General features: G+C 37.5%; 1 protein-coding gene across 1 annotated transcript; it reads left to right on the top strand.

Moving 5' to 3' along the window:
- Positions 1–452: 452 nt before the first annotated feature.
- LOC107188032 (chorion peroxidase) lies at positions 453–13,185 on the top strand. Its single transcript, XM_015576255.1, has 13 exons — positions 453–538; positions 706–897; positions 1,083–1,279; positions 3,378–3,630; positions 5,936–6,081; positions 9,063–9,304; positions 9,649–9,781; positions 9,853–9,980; positions 10,056–10,165; positions 10,237–10,329; positions 11,227–11,396; positions 11,572–11,680; positions 13,053–13,185. The coding sequence occupies exons 1-13, from the start codon at positions 468–470 to the stop codon at positions 13,183–13,185; spliced, it is 1,977 nt and encodes a 658-aa protein (XP_015431741.1). The 5' UTR covers positions 453–467.
- The last annotated feature ends 3,389 nt before the right edge of the window (positions 13,186–16,574 follow it).

The raw sequence follows: 16,574 nt of genomic DNA, 5'->3' as shown, positions 1-16,574 counted from the left end.
CGTTCGAAGATCGAGAGTAAGCGGTTACTTTCATTCTTGTTCGTTCATCTTTCAGCCCGCCGACCGGCGGATCGCAGACATGCATCACTTACAACGCCGTTAATCGCGCCTACGTCGAAGCCAGGAAACGCATCAGTAAGTGTATCCGATATGTCCAGATGAATCTTTGATAATAATTATTCTTCTGGCGATTTATGATCCTTTTGAATATTTATGAATTATGAATATTCGATTTGGTAAAAAATAATGGGTTACTCATCGATACATCTAATATAAATCGAGACTTCTCTGAAAGAATATCTCTGTTAGACTTTGATAAAATTTCTTATTTTTTCGAGTTACAAAATGTCTCTTTCTAGATTTTCTTTATTTAAGTTTATCAATAAAATTATTGTTCTGCTGGCATATCAATGCTCACATAGTCAATTAAATTGATTAATACAGATGTGGCACAACCCAAAACCAAAATGTGGCGACCGGAGGATCTGGCAACGGTCGGTGAACTCCTTTTGGATATCAGCTCGAACCTTGCTCAAACGTGAGAACCACTTCTAAATTTACACAGTAATAACATTCGACTTGGTTTAATCAATCCATAAACAATCTCGCTAAAAAGGAACAGCAACGCTCCAACTTAATAATGCAACCGGTGTCTATTAATAATGTCCATTGAATAAGGCTTATTACGAAGTTGAATCACTATAGGTACGGACTGACACTGGAAGAGATCGAGAAGAGCCTGCCCCTGATCGATACCTCCAAGACGCTGATCCACGAGGTCTGTCCAGCTTACCTGAGCGACGTCGAATGCCGCGCAGGAAAGTACCGACGTCACGACGGTCTCTGCACGAACCTGAAGAACCCGACCTGGGGCGCGACCTTAACACCTTTCCAGAGGTGAACTATCAATTCCTTAGAAAAATCTTCACGTGACAATTCCACCATTTTCTTTGACGATCCCAAAATTTTCTGCGACAATCCACTATTTTTTGCGACAATTCTAAACTTTTCTGTGACTATTCCATCATTTTCTACGATGATTGTACGATTTTCTATGACGATTCTATATTGTTTTCCGGCAGAATATTGACTCCTCGATTCGCGGACGGTTTAACGGCGCCGAGAATATCAGTGACCGGTCATGATCTGCCTCTGTCGCGGATCGTGTCGCGGACCATGCATCCCGACGAGGGCTACCACGATCACGCGGGGACGGTTATGGTGATCGCCTGGGGACAGTTCATGGACCACGACTACACGCTGACTGGAACCCCTCTAGGTACGATCCCAGGACCGATAATCGGCCAGTTATGGACCTTACCTGCGGTCATATGATTTATCGTGGTAGATCGTAGATGTTGATAACGATTTGAAAAAAAAAAAACAGAAATAGACAGATTAACTCTGGCCTGGTAAAAGTGAAATATTTGTTACGTAAGCGATGAAGTGGGATCAGCGATCAGGTCGGGAGATGGAATGTTTGTTTGATATTTGTAACTACGGGATGCAAAGTTAATAGTGAAAGATTCCACTCTCGAGATCTTAGATCCTTCTTGATAGATACAAGGCATTCGAGGAATTTCTTGGTAGAATGTATAAACTTTTAATTCAATGAATCGAATATGCTATGGACAAGAACTTCTCATGTTTTGTAACTACTCAACAATTATTAATGCTGAAACGTATTTGGTCAAGTATTTAGTTCAGTTAACCTTCAAATTCGAGTCACTGGAACTGATCGAAGATGAGGGTAGAACAGAAACGTGATTAAAAAATATATAAAATAATTACTCAAAAGGTAAAGTACAGTCGAAGAATCGAGAAGTGTTGAAAAATAATTACGACGGCTATTAAGAAGGACAGAATGGCTTTCATAGCCTCGAATGGGTACACTGACCGAGAATTCGCCGTCTGTAGAACGGGGAAAGCAGCCGAGTCCTAATTTTCAGTCAATAGCAAATTATGCAATCGCCGTCGGTTCAATTACATCAGCGTGTCGGTAAGGTTCATATATAGCAAACGTCGTAGACTGCTCCCAAGCCCTTCTACGTCGAATATTTACCGCCTATCGAAACTGGGCTAACTGCCAGAGAAAGCGAACGATTGCTGTCCAGATAACTAGGAGCCCCCCTCGATCATGTGACTACCGTTTCCACGGATCGTGCGATCCAGCGCCGAAATCGCGCGACGCGTCCGCACATTTATCCTGGAACTTGGTAATTAACGCAACAGAAACATTGGGACGGTTGTGTTGATTGCGTGATACTATGGTAACGTTAATTGCGTGGTTCTGAGAAAACTGTCACTTGTCGCAGGATTAAAAATGATATACGAGATGAGAATTCTGTTCGACCAATGAGAATTCGTGTTGACGACGGCGATGAGGCTTTGTAGAAATGATGGTTAGAAGATAATTAATCATTTGAGAAAATGGGCCTAGAATGATAACATAATCGAGATTTGGGTGATTTATTGTATAAAGGAATATGAAGAATGAACATTTTTTCTTCGTTTAAGAATTAGAGCTTGGAAGTATAGTATTAGGTGTAACAAATAAGCTGTCTAATATTGCTTTTTAACCCTTTAACACCCAGACCCTTAATTCGTTATTTCAAAATTATGAGACTGATATAAATGTATCTTGTCATTTTGAAGTCGAAAATATCGATATTAAAGAGACCTATTTTTTCTTTTTTTATTTCTTAGGAAAAAATAGTGAATTTTACTAGATATAATGGATTATTTACTGGTACACCTATCAATATTAGGTAATATTACTTTCTGTCTACTGTTCGAGTTCGGTTAGGGATATGCACTGCTTTCCAAAATTATAAAACCGTCTGAAACTCCTAATTTTAACTCCTTGTAGTGAAATGTGTACTGCTTTTCAATACGCTACAGTAAATAACATATTAATTGAATCCTAAATGCAAAATACAGGAATCGAAAATTTATTAACTTATACAGTCGATTATAAAGTGTAGCTTATACCAAAATAACATATGCATAATGAAGAATTATTCTAATCTAAAAGTCTAAAAAAATAATTCATTAGTACTCGTGGCAGTAGAAACAATGAGAATTTGTTAATAAAAATGTCTTAGAAATATTAATTAAAGAAATTAGAACTATTTGTAGTCAGGACTCGCGAGTGGCCTAGTAGTATCCATGACACTTTCGTTATTTCACACTATTCGCTCTCGATCGAATTTTCCCACGTCGCAAGAACAGCGATCTCTAGATATGTATTCCTGTATCATGGTAGATCGACAGGGAAAGTTAATGACCACCGTGGAGCTGGAATTAAATTAAATAACACTATCATGCCGAGTGAAATACCCGGCGGTATCATATGATCGACGAGTGGACTCTTGCAGATCCCCTGAACCGAAACGATCCCGAGGAATGCTGCCATCGGCCACCGCACCTGAAGAATCCTTACTGCAACGAGATTCACATACCGGAAGACGATTATTTCTACAGGCTGTTCAACGTGAAGTGCATGGATTTCGTTCGCGCGTTCCCCGCCGTTCGACCTGGCTGCCGCCTTGGATCACGTATACCATTTAATCTTCTCACCGGAGTGCTGGATGGGAACACTATCTATGGAATCACGGAAACGTTTGGCAGGTAAAGCTACATTTAAAATAAGTGAATTGACTCTGCTTTATGCCACTTGTCGACTTGACCTTTTGGTAGGCACAGAACTAATGATATATATTCATATAGCACCCGTTGCTACAAAAGCGACAGAAAACGTGTTTTTCGAGATATCACTATGAGAAAGTTGTAGAAATACTGATCAACCAATCATTGAAAGTGTAACCTTTTAGGTTCATATGTTGTCTGACAGAGAGCAGTTATGTCACTCTTACTGTTTGGAGAGAGATTGTGATTTGTGATAGTCCTTTGCATTTCTTGAGAAACTAATGTTTTATTAGACTAGTGAGGGTGCGGTATGACAGCAAGTTCCACTCATTGACGACACCTTCTGGGAAATAGTAACTGTACTAGGGTTCCTATTGCGTCTGACGTCTGTTAGTAAATTCTACTGAAAAAATATTGAATAAATGAGACCTTTTGTGGAAGATGAAATTGAGTCTACTTTATGCTGCTTGTCACTTTTGTCAACATGAAAGTTAACTTAAAAAATCAACAAAAAGATCAACTTAAAGGTTCTTGTTATCTTTTGAATATTAACGTTGAAAATAAAACTCTTCCGCAGAGACAGTCCACATCAACTCTCTAATTGCTGTCGCTTTTCATCTCGAGAATATGTTATGTGAACAAGTAAGATTCGTATAAAAATTCGTGGAGACGGAATCATTGATTTCACTACTCGTTCTGTATCTTATATTACAGTGTTTTATGACTTCGAATTTACCGGTCGAATGATAAGAATGCGATTAAGCATATTTCAAGGAGACATAATCAAACATAATGGGAAATTTATACTTTCGCTAATGTGAGTTACCTTCAGAGTGTTTCATAAAATTTTCGTATAGTATCAGAGACAAATTAATGGCACAGAAATAGTGAAAAAAGATCATTCCTTAATGAAAAATTCCAGTCAAGTAACAACATCGACTTCTTCCGGAAGTATTAGAAACAACGAGTATCTCATATTTCGATCGTTTCCTCATTCCTGTCGTCATAAACTATCGAATCTAACAAGCAAAAGAATCTAGACTGACAGGACTCCAGTCTCAATCGTGCATTTCGTACGTAACTATCAGCGATAAATCGAGCCTTAAAGAGCACAACGAAAACACACTATACATATAAACCGTTCGAGGGGAATCATTGCTCCATACTTTACGTCACTTAACGGAAACCTGAACAACGTAATAATAGTCCGAACGATAATAGTCACGCGTTCGTTTATCGAACACAACTTGCAACACGTCTGCCAAAGTGCCTCGGCTCCTCGGTACCGTTCAGAGACCCGCTGTTTGGTACGTCCGTTACGTCATCCGCGACAATAAATCAGCACTAAGTTTGTTCTATATTTTCCAACCTGGTATACACATGCATTCTGCACCTCGCACTTTCTAGTCCGCTCGCATTATGAGATCCACGGGTTTCTCAATCCAACACCCGCGATCTTTCTCCGTCGTTTAACGCGTTCCATAACACGAATTTTCACGCGTCTGCGAACACCACAGCCAATGAAACCTATCTATTTCGTACTGATGCTTAAACATTCTATGACGCCTAATGGCGTCACGGGTTAACCGGTCGTTCACGTTCGATGACGACAAAAATCGTCACGGATATAGCATCTGTTTCACCATACGTAGTGTTCACCGTGTTTCAAAATCTTGTACCCTTTATTCTCATTGAATACAGGCAAACCCTATGTAACACGGGATTTCTATAATACGATTTCACTCTGACATAGAGGATTCGGGAAACCTCTGTAATAACACAGTCAAAAAATTGTATAGATAAGTATGGTATTATTAGTTTTCAGAATCTAATCATGTTTTTTGTATACAGGGCGTAACAAAAGTGTTGTACGTTCCTGAAATGGGTCACTCGTGAGGTGATTTCGAACAAGTTTTTTCTTAACAAAAATGTTATCCGAGATTTTATTAACGAGATATTAACAAAAGAAACCCGTCTGATTGGTCGGGGTTTTTCGTTAATATCTCGTTAACAAAACCTCGGATAACATTTTTGCTAAGGAAAAACTTGTTCCAAATCACCTCACAAATGTAATACGACAATTCCTAGGAACCTAACCACCCTGTTATACGAGGGATTACTTGCACTCAGAATTCGCACCATTTGTTCATCTAGTGAAATATTGAATAACTTCTCCAACTTTTAATTATGAACATTTTCCGTTGCAAGAGTAAACGTTTGTGTAGTAGGTTGCCGCACGAATTTTTAATATTACACAGAAAGTGTAAACTAAAATGTTCATTTTCAGGAAACTGCGTACTGGATACGGAGGACTGTTACGTATGAACCCGGTGTTCTCGGAGTACGGGCTGAAGGATCTGTTGCCGCTCAAACTGGACATTCCGGACGAGGGTTGCACCAGACCGAATCGATCGATGTACTGCTTCGAAGCAGGTAAATCTGTTTTTCATGCATTTTCTATAGCTCACCGTGTGAATTTCTTAACACCTAAACCGCAATGGTCATTTTTCACGACTGTTACTGTAGAATAGTATCCACATAAAAATCTTTCCCAATAGAAAAGGATTTTCACCAATTCTTTCTTCTACCTCTTCTATGTAGACAGTGTTGAAGGATTCATCTAAAGTAACCTAAATACAGAAGACGTTAAAATAAGAAATTGATTTGTGTTTAATTCCTGCTTTTGCAAACCACTTCGAATAAATCCAAATTCGCAATAACCTTGCTAGGGTAAGTGACCCAAGTACGAACAGGTTAATGCCTCCGCTGGTACGTTGTTGTTAACAAATAATAACAAACTATTGATTACTGTATTCTTCGCACCGTCTAGTATGTTTCATTTTTCCGAAACTACCTAAGAAAATTCTTTATGGAATAATTAAAGATTCTTGAAATACCGAACGAACGAAAAAGATTTCGTTGGCAAGTATTTTGGAGTGTCTTATTAAAACCATAATATATGTTATATATTTTTTTCTTTTACATTATTTCTTAAAAGTATATTATTTACCTTTACTTACGTACAAGTGCGACTTCTTAGCACTTTTATTTCGACTGTTTGAAGAATCACGACAAAATTGTCAGGCTCAACATTAAAATACGAAATTTAAATTAATTCCCCGAATAAAATCGGAGTTAAACTTCATTAAAAATAAAGTATATCAAATGTTATATAAATACAGTGTATTTTAATTCATAAAAATGTAGTTAATCCTTCATAATACGGATACCATCTAATGGATCCATTGATGGATCTTAAGTAGTTTAAGAAGACCTTAAAGATTTCTTCGTTCATGAAAAATCTATCTTCCCCCGACAATTAAGCGTGATGTTACTCGCGGGTCGGAACATTAAAAGCGTACAAACAGGGAACAAATCTAATCCCTCCGCATCTTAGACTCGAGCAGACCGTGGTGCATTGTGAGCGGTGAAAATAAAAGAGTCGTTTTACCGTCGACGATTATATCACGCTCGTCTCGGCGTTCACCAGTCCCCGGGCAACAGTTTTTTCCCACGTAGCGTTCAACCGATCAGAAAATTGCGCATATCCGACCGCGATAATCGTGCGTGCACGGGACATAACAATTCTGTTCGCGGTCCGTTGAGGTATACACAGGTACGGTAACCCAGCAGTTAAGCGGAGTTAATATGCACCGTGCTATGCGTTGGCGTCACCGGCGTCCAATCTCGACGAGAAGGTGGGTTTCTTGTTGAAATCGAGGGATTTCAACAACGATTTCGCCTACTATTACATTTCATCGACTTTAATCGACATGGCAGACTGACTTGCGTAAAAGTGTCAATACTGTGCAGAATGAGCTGAGATTCCTTATGTAATCAGTATTCACTTTTACAATCGGACGTAAATTAACTTAATTTCTTAATTACTTCGTCACCAACTTAATAAGATTACCATTTTAGTATTCTTAGTAGTTATTTTTACTGCTTCCGTCACTCCCCTGGGTCTTTAATGTAAAGACCTATTTTTTTGTATCTTATAGGCCTCCAAAAAATCTGAAAAAATTCTGTGATACTTCCTAAAGTATCTACTATATGTATCTAATAGTTTTTAAAGTTGAATGTTAAAAGGTTTTTTTTAATAATAATTTCTTTTGTGCCATAAACGACCCAGGGGGGTCACGAAGGGATAAATTTCTCTAAAACGAATATCGTACCATTAATACCATTTTCATTTGTTTCCAAGTGTAGAATCAGATCAATCCTGAATGCCCCAAGTATTTCCGCTCTATATAGTAATATTTGCGTATTCCTAATCAACTTCTATGTCGATGGAACAATGAATCGTTGTCGAAATCACTGTCGACGGTTTCGATGTATTCATGAATGGATGAGTCGTTGCGTTGAAAAATTGGGAAAGGAATTGATTGTTGCCGGGACAAAATTATCCACCGTCGTCGTTAATTAATAACTATACAGGGGGCCACGCGCCGCTGACTAGCGAATGATAATAGTCATAAGCGTTATCTGCCGGCGGCGGTGTCGAAATTCACTTAGAACGCTCGCATTCTGCGCCATCGAGCCGAAGAACGTTGATAGCCGTTCGATCGGTCGATTATCGGCGTGGAAAGGGAGTGGCCCGGAACCAAGGTCGACGGCTTCATTGGAGAAGTTTCTACAATAATCGACAGAAAGACAATGCCTGTAAACATGCAATTATTCTATCAATCTTTTCGTGCGATGAAAAATGATTTCATCGAAGGAATATACGCTTTCGATCTTTCATAACGTGATATTTTTTCGTTTTTATTCAGTACAAAATTGAGAGGACACTTTTAATTTAAAATGCATCGGTTCAAATAATAATTAGTAAAGTGCGGAAGTTTATGCAAATTCAGAATTTCCGATAGCCATATCTAAAAATTTAAATGAATTAAAATTAAAAAAATATTGTTTGCCGTTTTGAACCATCAATTTAGTTGTACCAACAAGTAGTCCACTTGTAATTATTATACTGTGGATGTTTAGACATTCACTTAAATCGTTATTTCGAAATTATGAGACTAATATATATATTGTATCTTGCTCGAGTATCTAATATTGGGTACAGTAAAAATTGTCGTAAAATATAATACAATTCTGTATTCTATTTTAAATCCAATGGACGTCTTGGTAGAATAAACAAACATCTGCTTGTCTCTAGTTTCAAAAAAAGTCTATATTTGCATAACAACACATGGGAATCTCGAAAAAAAAAGGAAACTCGTTCGACCAAAATAAATTTCCCGCTGGAAATGAGATAACCATAGGAAGATCATATCCTTCGTAATTCCTTTTCACGTTATTTGCAAACCGTGGAATGCAGTTGTCCCACTTTCGAATCCGGAAAAATAACGCACTTTTGAAAGATCCTGGGGCAACATTCTTGCTGAACGTACCGTGACTTCTGTCTTCAGGTGAGATAAGAGTGAACGAGCAATTGGTGTTGACTTGTATGCACACCTTAATGGCGAGGGAGCATAACAGGATCGCGAAGAGTCTGAATCAGATCAATCCGCACTGGGACGACGAGACGTTGTTCCAGGAAGCAAGAAGGATCGTGATCGCGGTGATTCAGCACATCACATACAACGAATTCTTGCCCATTTTGCTTGGGAAGGACGTAATGGAGAAATTTGGACTGCTACTCGAGAGAAATGTAAGAGTCGTTCGCTAGATTCCGAATTTAGCGCAACTTGCTGATTGCTTAAACAAAATTTAACCCCACAACGCCTGAATGTTCATTTCAAGAAAAAACACTTTTTCGTTCTTTACTTTCATATTTGTAAACATATAAATTCTAAAACACATTTAGAAATGTCAGGTTTACTTTTTTTTTCATATGTTACGAAATCGTCACATTTGTCCTTAGATTAACTCCATAAAAATTCTACTTTCTGTATTATACATGTTATAACCAAATGTTATGAAACCTCATGCTCGGCGTTATAGGGGTAAGATTTTTGTGTTATCAGATTCTTTACTGGTTACTTGAATTCACAGGGACACTGGGACGGCTACGATGATAGCGTGAATCCAGCAGTGATAGACGCGTTCGCGGCTGCAGCCTTCAGGTTTGGCCACTCGTTGCTGCCAACGGCGGTCGAAAGATGGAGCAAAGCTCACAAATTTATAGGTAAGTCGGATCAACATCTACTAAATCAGGGAACAAATATGAAAATTAATCAACTGTTAATTTTAATAAAGCTTCCAAGAGACTGTCAGACTTGATCAGAAGACCATATGATTTGTATCGAGCCGGTGTCTTCGACGAATACATTATGGGACTGATGAACCAAGTTGCTCAAGCTATGGACGATTCCATCACGCAAGAAGTACCTACCTTCCTCATATAACCTTCTAATAAAATATAGAGTGAACATTAACTGTTTTATCCATCGTAATTTCAGGTTACCAATCACTTATTCAAAAAAGCCGGAGCCAAGTTTGGACTGGATTTGGTTTCCTTCAATATGCAACGTGGTCGTGAATTTGGTATACCAAGTTACATGGAGTTCAGGTTAGTAAAATTTCTACGGCACATGAAGTTGTAAACAACTGATTAATCAAGGAATTGTGACTGTTTTATAGGAAATTCTGTGGCCTTCCTTGGGCAGATACGTTCGAGGAACTCTTCGGCTCCATGCCAAACGAGACCATCAGACGCTACAGCTCCATATTCGAGTGAGTAGACTGACTAAAATAGTAAACAAAGATCTAGGTTCGCCTAAGTGTATTATTTGTCATTTTTATCCAAAGTGTGGTTCTTTATGAAATATTGGAAAGATTGCCGAATTTGGACCATCGCCTAGGTTGGACCACTACTGCAACAATGTGTCAGTAATTTGCATCGTATGATAGACAATATGTGTTGCTTATGTACTAAGTTAATTATTGCAGTCACCACTATCATACACATATTGTCTACCATACAACGCAAATTGTTTACAGTTGGTCTAAATTCGGCAACTTTCCCCTATATGCAAATTTATAAACGAGCTTATTCCTTCACTCACACATTGTAATAAAATTTGTAAAAGGTTTAAGAAAATGCATTGTTGTAACATTCTAATAATCGTTACAAGAGTATCCTACCCAATCATTTTGACTGCTTTGGTAGTTCTAGTATTAATTTCAAACTACTCTTTAAATAATAGAATACAGTAAAACACCAGTTACCTACCCAACCAGAAAATTAACTTAAATTTCGTAAATCTCTAACGAACTAAGTTCTTCTAACTAAAAAATAATAATCACCATCAAGGCAACCAAACAAACACGACCTCGAAATACACACGAGGAAACGAGTGTCAGGGACATATCGACATAAATCTTCGTTTTGTCACAAGTTTAACAAGATTCCAGACTGTCGTGGGCATCGGTGAATGAAGATCCATTGACGAAAAAACGATCGATCATCGGTCTCATTAATAGTTCAAGCCATGCTAATTTTAGAATTTTCACGAATGAATCACGTTCGTTCTCGACCGATTACGCATCGCTCGAATCGCGTGTATTTCGTCGATTCCCATACCAGATTCCCGGAACTAACGGTTGCGGCGACACGCTCGATCATTTCAGACACCCGGCCGACGTCGATCTCTGGTCGGGCGGTGTGTCCGAGAGGCCACTTCCGGGTAGCATGCTCGGACCAACCTTCGCCTGTGTAATTGCCACGCAATTCAGCTATTCGCGTCGCGGCGACCGATTTTGGTATGAGCTGCCGAACCAGCCGTCGTCCTTCACCAACGGTAAGAAAACCTTTCGAATCACACCGAGAATCCACGAGCACAGGCGCTCCGCTTCGATCCAAGGACAGATCGTAACGAGACGTGTACACAAGTGTAACGACACTTCGTGTCCACGCCTTCTCCGCCGGGCGCAGGATATCAACTTTCACTTTTTGTTGTTTCTTTTTGTTTCTAGAACAACTGAACGAGATTCGGAAAGTGAAGCTCGCCAGAGTGATCTGCGACAATACCGATCTGATCGACAGCATACAGATCTACCCAATGGTCTTGCCCGATCACGAAATGTAAGTATGGACTTTCATATATTTTAGTAGGAATATTGAACAGCAATCGATGGAGACTGTTCGATTGCTTTTAATATTCGTGTTTTGTGACGTGGAGGAGAATTTGTGTGTATTTATGTAACATATAAGTGACGACAAGTCTCGTTTTCCTAGGAAATGCGTTGGCGACCGGAAAACGAGAAATCTCGGTTTCAGACGTGTGTATTAGTTATTTATTATTTCTTAGATCACGATTTCTCTTTTTATGTAGGAGTGTTATTGGCTCCGTTACAGAGAATATGTTCAGTTTGGTGGCTGAGTTCGGTGGATTTACTTGGAATGTGTCAAAACTCAAGCATCCACTCACATATTTTTAATGTTTAGATTTTTACTTGTTTCGAGAGTTTTTTGGGAAGTTTTACGTTGTTATGAACTTAATATTTGTTTAATGTGAAATTAAACTTAGTTGTGGATGTTTACTGGTACGATTAATAAATTTAATATAAGGCTAAAGAATGGGAAATGTGCATATTAGTGATAGGTTATTTACATTTTGTTTAAATTTATAAAAATAAGAACACCATTCGATTAATAGCAATTGTAGAGTTACAGAGAACAACTTCAAAACATTGAAAATTTATAAGATTTCAGAGACTTTCAAAACAGTTTAATGCTTCTTCAATTTCATTATTTGATTAAAACTCTCTTAGGACAGTTCATGTACCATTATTAAGTACAGGGAACAGGTGTGTCTCGTCGAATCGTGATCGTCACATTGCACAACGGGAAAGACGATTGTGGGAAATTGTCTCGTTGCGCTAAGATTTTGCTACTGCTTTCGATACATTGAGCATCATTCGTGATAGAAACATGGTTCGAATATATCGTGCCGTGAGAATCGGTTAAAGTCGTGCGAAGAAGCGAGCAAAGGAGCGTCACTTCACTCGATCGTTGCGTTGATAATATTGATACGAAACTCGAAACAAAAGGTTTAAGTAGTTAATACCATCCAGTGGACGTATACATATCTACCTTATTGATGCTTTATCTACTATAAGAATTGCAAAAGGATATTAAATTGAAAATTGTAAAACTAATTTACTTGCAATCATACGATTGTTCTCTTAATCCCTAATTCACTTAAGAATAATCGACATTGACTTTCATATATTGAATTTTTAATTACACTAGGGGATATACCCCAATCGGTGGTGCTATTGTGCTCCATGTTCACTATTGCTTTTGCTGAGTTCAGAATAAATAGGAAACATATTTATAAAACAAGATCTATATGGTCCAAACGAACCCAGGCACCATCGTCAGAAGCACTGGCTTTCTTAGAATTGACTTAAATTTCAAAAAAAAAAAAATTCCATAATACTTTTTGTCACAGAAACCCCCGAGTTCCCTGTCGAAGCGGAATCCTTCCAGGCATGGATCTGACCAAATGGGCCGACTATCCGACGTCGAATCACGCGCAATACGTGAGTAATCCAGCGGGCCACTATCAACCGTACGGAAAGTAAAAACGCTGTTTTTTAGACATAAAAGTAGAGACCGCCTAGACGAACACCACCACGTAGTCAACAACAGTCACGAGCCGAGAAGCACGACCCTTAGGCAACCCCTTTACTCGAGACACAATTACGGTATACTGTAGCATAGTGAACCCTAGATGTGCCTGCACGTTGCATCTTGTATCAGCTTAGGGACACAGAGCAGACAGACGGATAGACCCCCATCTAGCGACCTTACGTAATTATAAATCCCGAATTAGGTACTACTTAGAAAGACCATAACCTTAATTTATTATATAGAAACGAGATTATAATTTACATCCGGACAAGACGTTGACGAATGTAAATTATAATTTTATCGTAGTTTCTGTTACATCTTTTTGTACTTTTTATATTATATATAATATATGCGTGTGTGTCAAAGTAAACGATTAAGAAGTTCCACAATGTTTGAAGGTAAATATTCGAGGTAACTATTCATCTGGAATTTGTTCTTTTCTTTGTGTTGCTCGTACTGAAAATCGTTTTTCAGGCTAATTTTTGTGAGATATAGCGTATATATGTGTGTAAGATTCGGTTGTTGGGTTAACAAATTACGCAAATTCTGACGAAGTTTTATTTCATTTTAAAATGAAAGTGAGTAATATGATGGTTCTGTCTTCTGACGTCAATATTTTCGTGTATGTCATCTTTAATTAATGAAATTATTTAGTTACTACTTCAGGAAGTAAATAATATTACGTGCTATTTGTCGGTATACACTGAAATATTTTAATTCAGAGAAATCACAACCATTTGTATAAACTATTATCAGTGCAACGTAGAATTGAAACATCCAAACACTTCACATTGAAGCAGTTTACAAAATAAATTAAATGATATTGAATCGATTGAAAAAAAGTGTTTTATTTTCAGAAGTAAGGTAAAACGATTTTCAACACGAGCAACTGTGTACGTAATTACTTGAAACAGCTATAAACTCTTCGTTTGTATATGCGAGGTTGCGAGGCGATCGATACTCTTGCATTCGGGATCGCTCGTCATCGCCAGTTAATGTTAGCCAGTAGACTGTAGACGTGGGTAAATGTGTGCCTACTAGATGGTAGAACATCGTGCGTTAAATATGTTCGATTACCTGACAAATACTCGAGTATTTATACCGTGGGGCAAACACTTGTCTGATTGCACTATCCACGTGTAAATTCTATTTACGCGGATTTCAAACCTGGGAACAGAAGAAATCGGAAACGTCGGGCAATGATTCTTTAACTTGAACTGAACTGTATCCGATAGAACGACAAAAGTTTCAATCGGACGGATGAGAGATTAATCGATCAATTCCACACAACCTTTTGCACCTCGTTATGATCGTTGCGTACGGTGGTTAATTCGAAGGAGATTAAATTAATACCAATCGATGCAAGTCTGGCGGGGGTTGTTGCATACGATTTTGAAGGATACGCGCCTTGAACACACTTTACATTCAATTCGAATAATCTTATAATCTTCAGATACAAATTCTTCTATACTTTTTTTTGTATGTAAGAGGGATTTAAGCCGTGAACCAGAAATTAAATGCTGAAAAATTGGAGATCCATTGTTGGAAATCTAAATTCGTTTTTAGTCTTGTTACGTGGGGGTTTTGAGTTATTCAGGTATTGAGTTTAACTTGTGCCATTGGGAAATCGAGAGATTTCATATGCATCAACCTAATTGTTTCCCTTATATATCCAAAAACATCGAACAATCTAAAGAACAAATGAATTTACCTACTTTGCAATTCTTCTATTTTTAAACGAAGTTGCACATTTCTAAAGGCAACGCTTAATACATCAGAATTTTGTCCTTCGCCTGCAGACTTTTTATACATTGAACATTTAATTTATTACTCGTACATATTAGATCTTAATCGTAACGGATAGTAAGAATAACATGCACAAGATGTACATAGTAGCACGTAGCTAATGGTAATTTCCTTCAAAGAATTTCCCTGAAGCGAGTATAGTAACGTTCGACGTCTAGTCTTCTCCTGTTACAGTAAATATCAGGTCGTTTCGTAAATCTGCGTTTATTCCATAAAACATGTGTACGAACGATCTAATCTTAAATTATCTAAGAAAATATCGACGTGTACAATATTTCTCTACAATGATGTCTTTTGATTTTTAAATCAATTTATTGGTACCTATGTGATTACAATCAATTGATTTCTTCAGGAAAGTCCGAATTATGTTGCTCTTTATGCATATATAGCATAAGAAGATTGTGGATGTTCATACAAATACACGTTTTTATGAATTAATTTATACTAATCTACTCATCATCAAAGTCCAATACATCACGTGACCATACACAGGAAATTTTCAAGAATAGAACACTCTCAGATAACATACGCAGACTTACGAAAAGATTTGATTAATATTCTTTTTCCCGATGAGACAGATGATTCATTCCTTCCATTTCGTACAATCGACACGACAACCACAGTGTACATACATGCACTCCCGTCCAAAAGTTATTGGACACTTACACTGTTGAATGTATAAAAAGAACGAATTAATATTTTGAGATTATTAAAAATTACGAAATCAACAAAGTCTTATTATATTCCTTACTAGTTCTATTACATATTGCATTCCGTAATAGTTCCTCTCAATTGATTCCCCCTGAATCGCTCTATAGTTTGTTACACAAGTTTCTTGCCAATTTTCGAACTGTACTTTTTATGAACATAGAAAGTACAACGAAATGTGTAACCTATCATTATCTTCTATATTTTTTTGAAATACCGCTCAAAGGTGTTCAACGAACCTCTTGAATCACTATTTTCCATATGACTAAAATAACGAAGTAAAGTTTTCCAAGAATTACAACACAATCAATTTTCTATACAACAGATATCTTTATTCTAAAATCTAATTACCATAAAAAATCGTAACACAGACTGAACTTCATCGCTATTTACCTACACTACGGTAGATGTCCCAATCACTGCCACTTAAAGATTGTAGCACACTTTCATTTAATCATTTTACGTGTTGTTTATATATATATACAAATCATTTCCAATTAATTTCAGCACATTACTTTTATCAAACCTTTGTAGAATAATATTTTCCTCTTTCTTTAATTTTATCAGACCTGGTCCCATACTTTTGGCTAGTAGTTACATACAGAGTTTCCCACCTAAGGTGAGCACCTTCAATATCTCACTTGTTTTTGAAAATACAAAAAAGTGTGAGAAGACAATGTTTTTTGGTTGAAAGGGGCAAATGCTTTGACAAACAATTTTTCTCAAGGTCATCAAATTTTTCAAATTTTCTAGATTGTCACTGTTTTTTGTAAATAGGATTACGTAACGTGTCCTTGACGTAAACAAAAAAAGTCAAAAAAAAAAG

This window comes from Dufourea novaeangliae, unplaced genomic scaffold (genome assembly GCF_001272555.1).
Source record: "Dufourea novaeangliae isolate 0120121106 unplaced genomic scaffold, ASM127255v1 scaffold109, whole genome shotgun sequence".
Taxonomy (NCBI): Eukaryota; Metazoa; Arthropoda; class Insecta; order Hymenoptera; family Halictidae; genus Dufourea; species Dufourea novaeangliae.
Note: the sequence above shows the minus strand (reverse complement) of the source record. Positions and strands in the feature narration are given on the sequence as shown.

Bases quoted from the DNA above. Each gene is read 5' to 3' on its own strand.
- LOC107188032 (XM_015576255.1), top strand. From the start codon at position 468: ATGTGGCGACCGGAGGATCTGGCAACGGTCGGTGAACTCCTTTTGGAT. The intron at 1,280-3,377 runs GTACGATCCCAG...GGACTCTTGCAG, and splicing joins GCTGACTGGAACCCCTCTAG to ATCCCCTGAACCGAAACGAT. The intron at 10,166-10,236 runs GTTAGTAAAATT...ACTGTTTTATAG, and splicing joins CCAAGTTACATGGAGTTCAG to GAAATTCTGTGGCCTTCCTT.